At 37.6% G+C, this 16,599-nt stretch overlaps 1 protein-coding gene across 9 annotated transcripts in view; it reads left to right on the top strand.

Annotated features, from left to right (window-relative positions):
- Positions 1–16,599, top strand: part of CEP162 (centrosomal protein 162) — a 45,552-nt gene that overhangs the window by 9,264 nt on the left and 19,689 nt on the right. For 4 of the 9 annotated variants that reach the window (XM_048296690.1, XM_048296691.1, XM_048296687.1 and 1 more), the window contains 12 exons: positions 872–982; positions 3,473–3,622; positions 7,615–7,767; positions 8,034–8,220; positions 9,171–9,223; positions 10,387–10,502; positions 11,505–11,535; positions 11,909–12,031; positions 12,707–12,898; positions 13,065–13,146; positions 13,993–14,257; positions 15,429–15,696. In XM_048296690.1, coding sequence (XP_048152647.1) covers positions 872–982; positions 3,473–3,622; positions 7,615–7,767; positions 8,034–8,220; positions 9,171–9,223; positions 10,387–10,502; positions 11,505–11,535; positions 11,909–12,031; positions 12,707–12,898; positions 13,065–13,146; positions 13,993–14,257; positions 15,429–15,696 — 1,731 coding nt within the window. The remainder of the gene's footprint in view (positions 1–871; positions 983–3,472; positions 3,623–7,614; positions 7,768–8,033; positions 8,221–9,170; positions 9,224–10,386; positions 10,503–11,504; positions 11,536–11,908; positions 12,032–12,706; positions 12,899–13,064; positions 13,147–13,992; positions 14,258–15,428; positions 15,697–16,599) is intronic. The other 5 variants (XM_048296693.1, XM_048296692.1, XM_048296694.1 and 2 more) reach the window with 5 other exon arrangements.

Raw genomic sequence — 16,599 nt, 5'->3', positions numbered from 1 at the left:
TGGGAGAAAATAATAATATTGCTGTGATGCTAAAAAACATGAAAATAAGCTGAATTTAATTTCTGGATAGTGTAATGTCAGCATGCTTCAAAATTTTGTGGAGATCCTTGTGTGTCCTTCTGGGCTTGAACCTTCACGTTGGTTGCAGATAGGACATAACCAATATACTCTCAGCTAATAGCAATAGTATTTTTTAAGTTGTTTTATCATCATGAATCATATAAATGCATAAATCTTACTTTCACTCACAGTGTGGCACTGCATTCATTACAAATACATGCTCCATATGTATAAGTTTATGTCTTTGGGTGTGACTGCATAGAGATAATGTTATCTGAAGAAAACCTGGATAATTAGCTTGTGTAATACACCAAGCTGATATGTTGCTTCCCGTTTGAGGTTTTGATTTTGAGTTACTTTGTTACCTATATCATGCTTTCTTGAAAGAGAAGAAGATTAATATGGGCTCTACACCTTTTTATTGTCTTGTTCTTTTTTTTTTCCCAAGGCTTGTTACAGAAGTGCCAGGAAATAAGTAGAGAGTTAACCTAATAGCCTGTTTTTACTTGGTTTTGTAGATTAATGGTAACAGTGTAGACTACTTCTGTTTGTTTGGCTGAGAAGTATAAAGGACATTTTAAAGTAACTCCACTAGTTATTCTAGGCATGTTTAAACTATTTGTTCTTCAGCTTTAAATTGAAATGTGCAAATTATGATTCAAGACGCTGTCTTCCATATTGGACAGGTTAGAGACCTGAGTAATGTCCTTTCTACTTGCTTTTGTCGTTTAAATGATAAAAAGAAATTGGATACTAAGAATTCCTGTCCTGTCTTGCTTGCCTGTCTGTTCCTGCTGTTTGTCTTTTCAAGATTTTCAAATAAAATTTGTTAAAGTGAGAAAAGAGAAGAAACTGACAGAAAGCCATGCAGAAGCAGTGGAAAATACTGAACAAAAGAGTCCCAGTTCAGATTCCCAGTCTGGTATTTGATTAAATATGTTTTGATGTATTTATTCAGTGTCAGTCTTGTGTTACTAGTGTGTTTGCTGTAGAAAATCCTTAGCAAATTGTCCTTTAGACCAAGCTGCCACATACTTCTTTTGTCATTTTCAGAAGAAACTAATAACTGTGTAAACTTTTGCTGAATTGTCTTAGCATCATATATAACTATGTATAATGATGTAGTAGGACAGACAGTATTGAATGTCAGCCTGGGGAAAGGGGGGAATAACTTCAAAAGTCTGAACAAAAAGCTCTCACCTGTTGTAAGTACCTGTTTAGTAAATAGAAAGTCTCTTGCACTTCCTGCATCTCATACTCAAGAAATATTAATATTCATTGTTCTACTTGTTTAATTTCAAAGACAGCAGTCAGATAAGCATTTTATTTATTTTCTGTTGATGTGGTTCTTTTCTCTTTATTGATCACTGTGCTGCTTTATGCATGCTGCCCCTGGAATGGAAGCAGCAGTTGGTACAAATGAAAAACTTAAATTTTTTAATCTGCAGTATTATTTTAGTCAGTGTAACTTTAGATTCAGCCTTTTATGTGAAGTCACTTTTTATATTATAAAGAAAAAGAAAAGAAATTCCAGGAAATAAGTAGGAATCATAAGCATTGATCCATTAAATACTTCTGTGTGAAAGACAGTAGCAATTAATTTGTACTAAACGTGACATTGGTGTTAAATTCAAGCAGATTGGTAATATTTTGGAGAACCATGACAATGAAATACTTGGCACTTGGTGTTTGGATCATGTTGGTGATCTAGTATGTAGCCTATAGAACATCTCCCTGTGTTAGTTTTCTAGAGTGTATATGGAGCTCTGTTTTCATAAGCCTCATTTGCATATATGGCTATAAAGCATCTTGGTCTGGGAGAGAAACACTAAAAATTAATTTATTTCTCAAATTAGGATTAGTGTTTGAAATATGAGCACTAGCAGGACCTTGGTAGTTATTTCAGATTACTGTTTTAAAATGGATCAGGTGTTTGCATTATTTACAATGGACGGTATACTGTCAACACTTCTGGTTTCCCAGTTAATGTGGGAGAATATAGATCTAGAGAAGTAGTGCCTTGCTAGTGAACTTACACATCAGTTGAGAGAATAAAGGACCTATGCATTGTATCAGAATAGATTTAATACCATTTCTCTCCTTGCTGCACCAGCTTCTTGTAGTTATCTTGGATGTTTCAGTTGTGTTAACTTCTGGTCACATATCCCTATACTCCTGTTCTAAATAGCAGAAGTATTTTGCTTGGTGTCCTAGACTACTCTCTCTTGTCTCAAGGTAAACTGAAAAGACCCATAACTAAGAGTTTTGTCTGAATGACTTAATTTTGAAGCCTCTTCAGTGTGACAATTTAAACATGGAAAAACCTAACACAGGCCATCTGGCTAGCCTAAGGTGTATAAAGGCTGTGGTGTGGCTGTCATTTGGGAGTCCAGAGGAGGCCACCAAGATGGTGGAGCACCTCTTGTATAAGGAAAGGATGCGAGAATTGGGTTTGTTAAGCCTAGAAAAGAGAAGACTTCAGGGTGACCTAACTGTGGCCTTGCAGTACATGAAGGGAGCCTGCAAGAAAGATGGAGAGAGACTTTTTACAAGAGCATGTAGTGACAGGATAAGGGGGAATGGTATCAAACTAAAAAGAGAGTAGGTTTAGATTAGGTATTAGGAGGAAGTTCTTTGCTGTGAGGGTGGTGAGGCACTGAACAGGTTGCTCAGAGATCTTGTGGATGCCCCGTCCCTAGAAGTGTTCGAGGCCGGGTTGGATGGGGCTCTGAGCAGCCTGGTGTGGTGAAAGGTGTCCCTGCCCATGACAGGGGCATTGGAACTGGATGATCTTTAAGATCCCTTCCAACCCAAACTGTTCTATGATTCTTTGATCATTACAGCACAGTTTTCAGCATAGGTGCTATTATCTAAAACTTAATTTTGCTAATGTGAATGGAAGGCATTTGTTGTATTTGCTGCTGAGCAAGTCCTCACAAGGGTTTGAGCAAACAAATGCTGTTCTTATACCTGACAGTGGTAAAGACAGTAGTAATTTATACTTATGTACCTACATTTTTCCACTTTCTTTGAACCAGTCTGGATGCTTTCTTTCAAACCTCATAGTAAATGTTTTACTGTTGAGATAGTTTTACTAGTTTTCTTTGTTTTCAGGTCATTTATTGAGGTCTTAGAACAGTGTATTTGAATGCAAAGTGTACATGGATCGAGAAGGAATTTATCCTTTTTAAAAATAAAAAAAAAAGATGGAGAAGAGTAGTTATATTTTCAGAAGTTATAAGTATTAACTTTAGCTTTTATTTATAGGTAGAAAATTAGAGGTAATTCAATGTACAAGAAATTGAACTGTATTACTTTTTCAGAAGTGTCACTTTGAAGTCTCACATCTCATTCTTCTCTTTATTCCCTGTCCATTATGTATTAAAATTTATAAATGTTTATGTACACTTAGGAGTAGTTCCCTCTAAATCTTACAGTGCATCTCACAGCAAGGCTTTGTCTAAATCCAAAATGTTGGAAAAATTTCATAAGGACAAGAAAGACTCTTACTTAAACAAAGAAGAAGGAACCCTCGCTTCTGACAGTCCAGACAATTCTGAGGGTAACAAATTTACTGTATTTTATATGATACTAAAAAGGTAAAATGACTCAATCTTGACAGTCTTGGTCAGATTAGAAGAAGGAAGTTACTTTTTGAAATAGATGTTTTGTCATTATCAGTTTGAGTCCTTTGTATTTATGTTTTTAAATGTTTATCTACAAGTGTGGTGGTTAGAAATATTCTTCAAAGTGAAACTCAGATTCTTATTTTAATTAATTTCAAGTGGCTGGGCTTTAAAAAGAAGTACTGTATATTATTAGCCTTACAAAATGTTGCATGTAAACCTACACATAACGACATCTTTGGCATTCAAGATAACTATTTAAGAAGCTTTTACAAGAAGTAACCAATACCCACCCTCCAAAAACAAATGACTCGTGCTAGCCTCACAGAAATCAGTGGGACTGTTCAAACAGCCAAAAACATGATGAAAAGACTGTTAAATCCATATGAGTTGATATTTTTTCCAAGTTTGATAGGTTTCTCAGAGTTCAGATTGTGTAGGGCAAGAGAAAACAAATATTCTTGCCTTCACTAGCTATGGCGAGTGTGTCTGGGGGTTGTGAGTGGCTAAATTGCAAAGTTTAATGGCTGCAGAAACAGTATTTGATTTTCACATTATTATGGAAGGTGCTTTTTTAAAAAAACTCTGATTTCACTCAAACCCTGAATGGCAAAATATTATTAGACAGCTTACATAAATCTTGTGAAACCTTCAAGATCAATGTACATCTGCTGAGAAATTTCACTGGATATGAGATTATTTAAATGAAAAAAAACCACAGGAAAGTGTTTTTCTTTAAAATTTTGTTCTATTAAGCACTCTAATTGGTTTTTTTATTGATGTATAATCTCTTCTCCTTTCTTGCAACTCTCTACATAGGAGGTCAATTGCAGTTAGCATTTGATTCTGCTAATACATTCTCATTCAAAAATAGGGTGTTGGAGGTCTGGTGAGATTATTAAAGCTCTGCAAAAAGCTTGTGACCCAGCTGCAAGCAGACTCCTATTTGCTGTCTTGATAACTAGAATAGAGTGCCATCTGAGTAAATTACTTTAAATTACTGCATTTGGCTATCTGAGAAATGGGCTATTTGTAGTTTTTTACTTCTGTTCAGCACTTTGAGCTTTCCATTTTCTACTTTTCAATGTAGCAATATGTATTTATTGAGGCATTAACTTTCTGTACATGCGGAGCTTGACCTTTAGACAATGCCTCTGACATTTAGTTGTTGTGTGCAAGGCAAGTCACTCAGAGCTCTGTATTGAGGACAGAGCTGAGATTAGATACAGGAATGTGTGTTTCCAAGATGTGGAATCTTATGCACTTAGCATCCCAACAAAACATGCAAGGGGACTTCGTCATTAAAATCAAGAAAATAAACCTATTCTACTTTTTAATAGGGAGGCTCTTACAATCAGAATGAATGTGCTGAGGGCTGCCCAGTAGGGAGGGAAAAGGTGTTGAGACTCCTATTTGCCCACCCTCCCTCACCATAAGTACATTTTCAGTACCAAAGGGAAAGGATTCTCCATTGTCATGATGTAGGCAGGTATGGCATTTTTTAAATGGGACTTCCATGGGCCTGTGTAGAGAACAGAGGAAGAGCCCAGAGCCGAAGCACTTGGTCAGCACATGGAAGACTGTGTCGCGGGTTCGGTTTGTAACCGGGCGGAAACACCAATTTAATGTAGTGGTTTGGTCCAAAATACTCATTACTGTTTATCTGCTGTGAGATAAGAATTAGGAGAAATGCAAAACAGGCACCAAACTTGAAAGAATATAAAGAAGTTTATTAACAGACCTAAAAGAAGAAGAAAAAAAAAATTATACCACCTTCAGAACTCTCCTCCTCCCCCCACCTTCCTCCCTTCTCCCACTGACAATGTGAAAAGACAACCCTTAAGATGTTCAGTCTGTTTACCACTTCCATAATAACCTTGTTCAGTCCATTTAGAAAGAGAAGTCTCTTCTTGCTCGTGCTATGAAAACATTATCACAACAAGACAGCCGCCCACTTCCAAATATTGTTCAGTCCATTTAGGAAGAGGAGTCTCTCTGCCTGCGTGTGAGTCCTTTCCCCCGACTTGCAGCTTTTCCCGCAACTGCTTTCGAGGGTCCACTCTTGAAGTTTTTTGGGGTGCAATTTTAAGGTTGAGCCGTTCAGAAACAAAAACAGAGGCCCTTCTCCTTCCCTGGGAGCAAAGGGTCTTCATCATCTTCATCTTTAGGACTATCTCTGGGAGCATCTCTAGGGACTGAGGTTTTCTCCTTTCCCGTTTGGAGCAAAAGTCTTCATCTGGTTCATCTCTCCCTGTCCAAACTTCTCATGAAATTACAGCTGCGTCAGCATCTGCCTATCTCAGCGCAGGTGCTTCTGCTCACGAGTTGAACACTCCACCCCCCATATCTTCATGAAATTACAACAGGATACTCTGATATATCATAGCTTCACAACAGAATTTCAGCTTTAAGCATCTCCTCTCTCTCTTCCCTCAGGTTTTCAGCTCTTCACAGCAATAAAAAGGGTTAATCTCACCTCGGCCTTGCAGCTTTGCAGCTGGAATGTTGAATTTTTCTTATCGCAGTGGAGAGGGGGGAGAGCCGAGCCGCTCCGGCTGCCCACGGCAAGGCAGTGGGGGGGGTTCCATGGCTGGAACAGGTCCATGGCTTCAGGATGGCCGTGGCCCGGCCCGGCCTGGCCCAAGCAGGGCCTGGCCGGGCCCACTGGCCCCCACTCGGGCCCTGCAGCCACCTGTGCCAGCGCCGGAAACGAGAGAGAGCTTGGGGGGAGAGTTTGTCTATTCTTAAATGTGGATCACAGAGGTGATCACAACTTTAAGTGGCTTAGAGAATTGTCCATATTCAAACTGGCCAGCTGATAGGTTCTTTCAGTTCCCAGAGGAAACTGTAAGCACCCCTTAGCAAGGACGTCCCTTCCGGGACTATGCTTGCTAACCTATGACAGACTGATTTAGTGTTATTGATGTATGGATCTCCTCCAGTCTCCTGCAGCAGGAAATGAGCTGTTGTCAGTGTCTTCACCCCTCCTGGTGTGTTCAGTACAAGGACACAGCTACAGTCCAAACATCATGTGGCCAGGCAGAACAAAAAATTCTGAGTGCTACCAGCTGACAATTCATGTTGGAAAAGACAGTTTCTGTTCCCTTCTGTGAGAACTGTTAAATAATTTCATACATCATTTGATAAAATGCATAAGCAGCTTTTCTACTATCCCTTCTCCAGCAAGAACTTACACAGAATCTAAGTATAAACGTGTGTGTTTTGCAGACAGACAGAAGGGAGTTTTTGAACTAGGAATGTCCTGCAATATCTGGCTTTTAGTCTTCCATAAGGAAGTAGATAAGGCAGCGTTCTGCCTGAGAGCCAGCATAAAGTTTTTAAGGTGATGTTGAACCCTCACAACAGTGAAATTACAATAAGGAGAGCAAGTGCAAGTTGTAATTGCATAAATATATAGAATGGGAGAACTGTGTTTATCAGTGACTTTTAAGAAACTTCGATTACTATTTTTTTCCTTAAACCGTTTAAGCAACAAATGAAGTGTAGCTGCTAAGCCAATGGCTCAGCAAGTTTAAAAAATCTGTGGTGATCTGAGGTAGTAGATCAAACAAAATAAACTGACTTTTAAGTCAATTTCGGTGTAGGGTCTGTGTGTGTGTGATCATCTTTCCTGAGTAATATGACAGTACCTCAATTTTTGCAGTTGTTACATTTAACTCATGCTGAACTTTAGGTATATGTGCAAATATGAAGGATAGGAAGATAATGTTTATAGTAGCTTAATTAATTAAACAAGATTTATACATAGAATCAGTGGAAATTAGGTGAATATGACTCGTGAGACTGCTTATCTTTGCAATTGCAATGGGAGATTAAAACTGGTGGTTCTGGAAGGAGACTAGAAGACTGATATGTCATACAAATAGCATTTAGATGGTAGTCAAGAATATCACAACTTTTTCCCTAGGAATGCTTGCAGCCAGTGGAAGCTTTGTCAAGATACAGAACACTTCACAGCCTGTGGGAGAAACTCATGAAAATATGGATGTTGGAAAGATGCAGCTTCAGAAAAGTAATGGAGATGCTGTCTCTTTGAGTAGAGACAGCCTGGAAACAAATGGTGAGAACTGAGAGCCCAACCATTTCATGAAGTTAGCTAGATCTAAATAAATTACTATTAAAAGCAGTTTACCTTAATTAATTTCAAGATGGGATTCTTCACTTCTGTCAGCTGCACCTTGTGAACTGAAGGCTCCTAGTACTAGTTTGTGATGATTTGATGCCATTAATATTTTATGAGCATGTCTGTAGTGGTTGTTAACTGTTGTGGCTGTTCTGTGTGGACATACAGCACAGGCACAGTTTATTCTCTTTTTTGAAATTTAGATTCAGTTTTAGCTTCTGGGCCTAATCAAAGTATTGTGGGAGTTGGATTGGATACCTTGGAAGAACAAGAAGAAAAAGAGATCTTCTTTGCCAAGCTTGAACGAGAAGCTTCATCTACTATTGATTATTCAAGATTAAATAAAGAGCTGGATTCCAATGATTCTGTCATACTTGCACCATTTGTACGGTAATTTAGAGGGAAGAAAAGTTGTGGGCTGGATCAGTGGGCACACGTGGCTTGGGTATGGCCACTGAGATTTTGTTGGATGATATCCTGTATATTATTCGGTCAGTTTTTTGTTGGTTTATTGTGGTTTGGCTTTTTTTCTTCAAGACAAGGACAGAAATGAGCTTAATAAATTAAAGTGGGAGCATGACTTACTGATGAGTGGATGTAGCTCCACAGTCTTGTGCATAACTCAATAGGAACAAGTCAATTTAACATTCATAATTGTAAGGTGTAACTAAATGAAGAGGTAACAACTGATAATAACAAGGAAATAGATCAGGAAAGATTCTGTGTCCCTTTAGATGTGGTATTACCAATGAATCTAGACAAAAGATACTTAATCTTAATAGACATGGGCAACCCATTTATAATCAGTTTTGTGAAAATAAGTTCAAACGTCTGTGAGAGAAATGGATGAAGGGGAAGTTCAGGCTGCTGTTGCTGAAAATGCTGAGTTCAAAGGCAACTTCTGATATGAAAACAGTTGGAGGGGCAGAATTCTGGAGAGCTTTACATAAGGACAGAACTTTAATTTTATGGAAAAAGGGGGAAGAAAGGAGAGGCGGGTGGTTTTTAAATTTATTTTGTTACTCCAGAATGACAGGGTCAGAACAGGAGGCAAACCTTAATGATAAAAATATTTTTGAGAAGTTAGCGTAGATGTTGAAGAGAATGCAGAAAGGGAGTGATTTTAAGAGTTAGATTGAGAATTTTAGCTGGGAAATACTTTATTTTAATAATTGCTGACACTTTTCCACTTTCCTTACCTTTGATTTGGTTTGTTGGACAAATTCAGATTCATTCTTTTATTACTAATTGTAAGAAGTGTCAGAGTGTAGAGTTCCAAGAAAAAAAGTCTATTTATTTGCTGTCCAAATAAAGAGTAGAATTTTCATTTTATTTCTCAGAAATGAAAATACTGAAAAAGAGGAAGAAGGATCTGCACATGAAGAGAAATCTGGTAATACAGTCTTTTCTCTCACCTGTAGTTCTTACATCAGCCTTTTAGGCTGTCTTTGCATTATGACTGTGCAGCTGTTACTCAGAGGGGTTTAGGGGTTTACTTTTGTTTCTGTGCTTGTTTTTTAAAGTGGATTTTTAATCTATTGTGAACCAAAAGACAAAAAGAAAAGGAAAAAAAAGTAGTAAAAACCCTCTATCAATCATAACTGAAAAAAAGACTCTGATGTTGAAATTTGATTTGATGTTTGATTTATTTTGGTGTCTTAACTGTCATCTGTATTTTTGTGCCATCTTCTCATGCCTGAGTTTCATCTCTGCAATCTGCAGTATTACTCTTACCTGATTTCCCCCCCAAATTTCCATGCTACATTTCTTGTTTATTTGTCTTTCACTTGTCATGTCTCTTTACTTCATGCTTTATTGCTGGCATATAATAGAGTGTATTCCTGTAACTTAACAGATTGTATTTTCAAATTTATATATTTAGCTGAACTTTTGAGAGGTCCTGTTGTCAGGCTTGAATTTCCCTAGCATAAAGAGGATATATTTGTAAACCATAAACACAGAAAGAACACATTATGAACCAGTGTTTTTCAAGGCTTCCAGGTTTAAGTGTTACCGATAATGCAGACACTGGAGGCGGTAACCACAGGAGCTAAGTGGGAGAGATACAGCAAAAGAGAACTGAAACTTGTGGAAGGATCTAGGTAACTGAAGGAAAAGCCTTACTCTTGAGAGTGGCTTTTGGCCCACCAAAGCAGGTCATAAGAAGCCAAATTACAGATTCTGAGCCTCAAAACCGCTGAAGTTGTCAAAGTGGATGTACAGAGTACTTTATCTACTGAGTAGGAATTGCATCATTTCACCCTAAGTGAGAGAAAGTAATTGAGTAGAAGGGGTCAATTCAAGTACACCTTGAGGAGACAAAGCATATCTGATCACAAGGCAAGCTTTCTTTGAATTTAGAGATATTATGTGTGACTTTCACTGTAGCTTTAGTACCACACTCAGTTTTGGAAACTTTCTGTTGCCTTTTTGAAAGGAGTAATACTAGCAATAGCTGTTCTTAGACGAGGCATTGGGGAAAAGGAAATAGCTGTCTCTTACTGCTTTATCTTCCTTGAGTGTTCATTCTATTTGATGTTTATTTTACTCTTTTAGGTAGCTACAGTGAAGATTTTGAAGAAGAAACAGATACTAATCCCGCCCTTAAAACCGAGGGAGATCAGGTGAATCAAAACATCATATCAGAAGTTGATTTAAGTCCTCAAGAACAGGTATAGCTTGCCAAATGTTTCTATTAGTTGCGGGAATTTTAAAAACTGTACAGTGTGTAACTGTAAATATAGTAAACCTTTGTATGATAGGTACTGTCTGAAAGAATATAGTGGCCCTCAGACTACATCTTTCTGTTAAGGATATGCACTTTCCTGTGATAGATCATAGAAAGGGTTAAGTGCTTCACAGGGTTTCCTGTTTACTCCTCTTTTAAGTTACGAAATGTCAATGGAAGTGCACAAATGATGAGCTTAAGTGGAGACAGCCTCAGAACTGGGTAGTGTTTAATGTCTCAGAGCTATTGAGGTACAAGTGACATAGACTGGTGGAAGTAATTCTGTACAGAGAAACCCTTTGGACAGAGGACCCAAAAATCTTCACTGTATGAGCTTTGGGGGCACTGCTGTCCACTGGCTTAGTCAGGTCTTTTGATGTGTAGCACATGTGGTTGGAGCACATAGGTGCATCCCTGGAGCACGTATTCAGATTTAGGGTTTTTTCTGAAGTCTATAGAGGACCATGTATTCATTTTCACTAAGTAAACTTATTTGGGTTTTAGTTCTTTTTAAATAAATTTATTAGAGTGGTATTTCTAATAAATGTTTGAAAAGAAAAGTTAGAATGGAACTGTCATAATGTGCTTACTGCTACTTAATTTTCTTTTCTCAAATTACAATAAAAGAAATCAGGAAGGTGCAAAAATGCTTCTTTATGCAGAGGAACTTTTAATTCCTGTTCACTTGTGAGAGGGTTTGTAGAGTACATAATGTTGAGAACTTTTGGCATCATAAGGACGGTTTTAGAGAAGTGCATATTCTTGGAGAATGAATAACTGCTTAGTTCTAAGTTCTGAAAACTGTTTTTAGGTATTGGACCAACTTCTAAAGTTTGTCCAGTTTTTTTTCCCCTGATATTCAATAAGTAATTCTCTCTCTCTTTCTCTTTCTCTCTTTCTCTCTCTCTCTTTCTCTCTCTCTCTTTCTCTCTCTCTTTCTTGTTAGGAAGAAGCAAACACCGGGATGCTGGCTAAAGGTAAAATATAAGCTTTGATCAGTGGAAGAAGACTAAATGTAACTTTTTGAAACTTGCTTACCTGCTTTTTAGTATTTTGGTATTTTTCACCTGATTTTATTGTGTTCTCCTGAAAATATGCTGGATCAAAATAGTTAAAAATAATCTACATATTAGCAATTCAAGGTCATCGATGTATTTTTGTATTTATTACACCTACTCAGAACTCCGATTTGTAATCAGAGTTCATCAGTTTGCCATTAATGGCATTAAAATAATCTGTATAGTACTTTTTGTATGCTTAAGACATCAAGATAAGCTCTGGTATACTTCTAATTCCAGTGTGACAAAGTATAAATAAGAGAATTGTTTTGTTTAACATTTATCTTCTTAGTTGTCTTACTTGATTCACAAGATTCTACTGCAGAACTTCAGAAGGCCGTTGAAACATCGGGTGTAGCTCCGGGCGAACATGATCAGCCTGAAGAAGTCAGTGCAGTTGAAATGAATGAAGCAGGTAAGGGGTGCTTTAAAAAAAGAGAAAAAAAAAACCAAAAAAACCCCACCACACAAGAAAACTTAAAATCTTACTGTATTAGAATAGGTGACTCCGATGTCTTCATTCGTTCTTAGATTATTGGGGAACATGAAGCCCTCGGCTTTTACCAACAGATTTCGAAAGCAGAAGGAAATATTTCAGGAAAAAGTAATGTTTCTACTAAGAAGACACTTTTGTCTACTTGGTTACTGTAAAGTAGCTTTTGATGTTGCAATTTCATATTTAAATACCATCTCCTGTGGTTATTCCTCGTGTCTAAAATTCTTCTTTGACAACACTGAGCTCAATTATTAAATACATTCTCTTATCGAATAGGCTAGTTATAACTGTGATGGCACCTGTTAAAATAGTCATACAATATATGCTATTAATTTTAGTACTGTTAAAATATTGAGCTGGGGGAGGATTGAGGAGAGGAATGCAAACTGTAGGTGAGACAATTTAGTAGACACTAATTAACTTGGCACCTGTTTATAGGAAAAACAAGGTTTTTGATTATTTTTTTAATGTAACTGAAGTCACTGTTTTCCCCATGTAATAGACCAAGATAGTAACTGAAACACAGGCTCCAGTGGGATGTTTCCCAAACCAGAAAATCCAGTAGTGTCTCTTACAAGCCTGCTTTTTTCCCAGGTACTTCCTATGGACAAACCACCAGTGACATGGAAGCGCTACACCAGGCATATCATCACATTGATCAGTCTTTGGGGGACACTGACAAGCAGAAACTGCACAGTTCTGCAGTGGCAGTCTCAGAAGGCTTAGGGCAAAGCATTTCACAGAATAATGACATCTATGCAAAAAACATGTCAACTGTTGATTCAGGTAAAGAGCTCAAAGGAAGGCATATATTGTACAAGCTTGTAAAATGAGTGAGCTAGTAATATCTGTAATACGCCATTTATGACACATTTTTAAATGTTGTCCTTGTAACAGGTACTTTTTCTAGATTGTTTTTTAATTTATTGTATATTTATTTCTCATTATTTAGATTTACCTACTGTGGAAGAATTGATGAAAACAATTAAAGGACATTTATGTAATATCAGAAATTTTGATGTGGACTCTGAAAGGTATTTATTTCAAGATGCATTTTAAGAATTGGAGTAACTTAAAGCTACTATTTGTGAAAAACACCTTACTAAATAACTCATCTGTCTCTTTCCCTGATTAAATACTGAAATTTTGTTATATCCTGCACTGGCATTATGACATTTGCAGTGAACTGTTAAATGAATTATACAGTGTTAATAGGTTTAGACCAGGGATTCCCATACTTACTTTGGGTAATAAGCAGCAATGTTTGTCAGATCATTTGGAGGGGTGTTCCTCCACAGCTAGGATCTCTACCTTCCCAGTTTTCTCCTCTTTCCCCTTCTCCATACATGGATTTCAGCCCACATCCTATCCTGGCTCTCCAGCCTCCATAATCTTAAGTTCAAATCCTTTTAAGATCAAAGCCTACTGTTGTGATTCTTACTAACCTGTGCTCCATACCTCCTCCTTGTTTGCTGCAACTGTTCTGTCTAGAGCAGACAGCACAGGCCTTGGAACTGTCAGAAATACAGGTTATGCTTAGCAGATGAGTTTTGGGAGCTTATCATATAGCTGCACCCAGCAGAAACTACCACTAATTTTTTATTAGTGTTAATTGCAGGCTTACAGGTGTTTATCTTGTAGCCAATTTTGGTACCTCCACAAAAACAGTCACTACTGGTAAGCAGCTCTTGTTCCACAGCGTGGGAGAGAATCTGTGTGACTAAATCTGCAAGATGGGTCTTAAAAGAGGCTTAATAGCTCTTTGAAATTCAGGCAGTCTTTACAGCTGATACCTAAAGAAAAAATGCCCTGCTTTTTCCAGAGTGATAGAAAAGCAAAGGGCAAGTGTTTTATTATGTATGGTTTCTTTTTTCTTGTAGTCCTGTGAAACTGGTAGGCAGCACAGAAAATGACCTCATTAGCCACTCGCCCTTTGAAGACCCCCAGAGTAATACAGTTTGGGAGAAAAACTCAGTTGAAAAGTTTACCAGAGAAGAAAGCATCTTTCTACAGACAAGTGTGAATGATGATAACTTTCAGAGGATCACTGAGAAAGAAATTCAGACCAGTGAAGTACAGCCTGATATACTAAGAGAAAAAATAGGACAAGACTCTCTGCTTTCACAAGGAAGCAAAACTAAAAGAGTAAGTATTACCAACCAAATTTTTGTTACATGGAAATAATTTTTAAAGGTATATCTTTTTAGACTGCCTGTCACTTGATTATGCTCTGATGTTTAGAAATTGAGAGACTGTTGTTCTTTTTCTTGAAATTCTCATGTTGCCATTGCTACTGTTAGAGGTCACCAAATCCAGTGGACATTGGGGCCAGTGAGATTCTTCTTGTCCCAGCCCAACCTATGCAAGGCTGCTGGAGTCTCCAGCTCAAGATAGTGATGTCTCTGAGCGTGTGAGGATTGGAGGGACACATATGAACACACAACAGGCTAAGAACAGGGAACATTTTTACAGAGAGAACAGTTAGAAATACAGTTCAGTAAGAATATAGGAGAGACTGTAATGGTCAGTGTCCAGCTGAGTCAGACAAGTGTGCTGACCAGCAACCTGGTCACGTCACCAGCTTTTTAAATCTGATTTTTCCTTCTCTTTCCCAGACTTGTTTCTTTACCTATTTTTTGTTTTTGTTCTTTCCCAAAAGATCCTGTAAATTTTGCACATTCTTACAATCATCTCAAATATTCCAGAACAAGATTTATGTAATCCCAAATCTTCTCCCTGGATCCCTAAATTCTTTTCTCCTTGCATCCCCTAAGTTAGCTTCACACTCCTTTTCATACTCTCTTGTGTATGCAAGGCATTATAGGGACAGAGGTTTGGCTGATTTATCCTGGTGAATTTACCACCTGGGCAAACAGGCTAAACTTTTTCGTTTACTGGTTTTGGGAATTGTGTGCTTTGTTTTTTGATGATCAAGTGTAGCAAGGTTCCTCTGCCTGCCACTGTTCCTTTCTTCATGGCTGGTTTTCTACATTCACTGTGTTCATTAGCCTTTAGTCATGACCGACCTGATTTGGTAAGCAGAAGATCCTGTAATGTACAGTACAATTAAAATAAAAATACAATTTCGTAGATCAAGTACAGAACCAGTACAAAATACTTGCCCTGTGTAGTTCTGAAGTAGTACAATTCTGCAAATTTACTTCCTACTAATTTGGTTAAAAATAATGCTTGCCATCACCCTGAGTCTTACAGTTGTGTAGTTTTGGTAACTGGTTCTGTGTTTTTCACTGGTAAAGTTACCTTCAGTTTACAGCAGAGCCTAAAACTTGTTTTAAACAAATGTGTTCTGTCACAGGCTCTTCGGTTTTGTTCCTTGAAGAATGAAAGATCAGAATCAATGACAAACAAACCAGTGTCATACAAGAATATCAGAAGTCCAGCACCCTTACATAAAAAGAAACCTTCACATGGTACTCATGGACTGGTTAGAAGTTCTGGCTATGGGAAACCCAGTTTACTTTCAAAGCAGTCTTTTCCAGTTAGTGAAAAGAGAACATCAAAAGAAACTTTCAAAAAGACCTGTCTGAAAGCCAAAAGTCCTGCAGATAGAGCAAAATCTAAAGGTAATTCTAAGTTTTAAGAGTTTTAATTCTGAGTTTTAAGAGCCAGAGAGATTTGCTCCTTATGCTTCACATTTAAAAAAACCCAAATATCATAGAGAAATCTAAACTCAAATGCAGTTAAGTACTGATATTTTTCTGTATTATCATGAAATTGCTGTGAGAGACTTTTATATGTATCTTTGTAGTCGTGTTTCATTTCCACTCACATATACCACCACTATGTTTGAGACTTAACCTATTCTTCACCAGTAGGACCAAAAGAATAGAAAAAGCTGGTGTTCAAAAATAAATATCTACCAGTTGACATTTTTCATTACAGTAAATGCAAAGACACACTAACATGCTGACACACTAACTGCTATGTTTGAGGCTGAATTTCTTTTTCAGCTGCTTCTTTTGATCTTTGCTTTCCTGGAGTACAAAAAAAGTACTAAAAAGAAAGTCCTATTTTCTGTTCATGTCTGGAAAGAAATGTCTATGGAAAGAAGAATACCAATGTAGTCCTGTGAAAACTGAGTTGCAAGTAAAGGACTGAACCTTTTTATTTTGGGGTGAAGCCTGAAGAGTTTCATGACATAATTCAGCTTAGTGTCTTTGCAAACAACGTTTGCTGCTATCCCTGAGGCAGGCTTTAGTGCACTTCTAGCATGCAGTGCTTTTAAAAACCCTGCAGGTAGTGTCAGGAAAAGCAGTTTAGGATTATGTTACCTGCCTTAGGGAGATGCTTCAGTGGCAGCTGTTGAACTGAAGGGACCTCAGTTCATTGTTGTATCTCTGCCTGTGGAAGAAAAGCTTGTACAGCCTGGTGAAGGTGGTAAAGTGAATGAGAAGTACTGAGAAAATGGCCACTGGCCTCATGCAAACTTGCTCTTCCCTCTAGCTATAACCATTCACCATAGCAAT

The sequence above is a fragment of the Corvus hawaiiensis genome, chromosome 3 (genome assembly GCF_020740725.1).
Source record: "Corvus hawaiiensis isolate bCorHaw1 chromosome 3, bCorHaw1.pri.cur, whole genome shotgun sequence".
NCBI classification, from domain to species: Eukaryota; Metazoa; Chordata; class Aves; order Passeriformes; family Corvidae; genus Corvus; species Corvus hawaiiensis.
The sequence above is the reverse complement of the archived record's forward strand: the minus strand, read 5'-3'. Positions and strand labels throughout refer to the sequence as shown.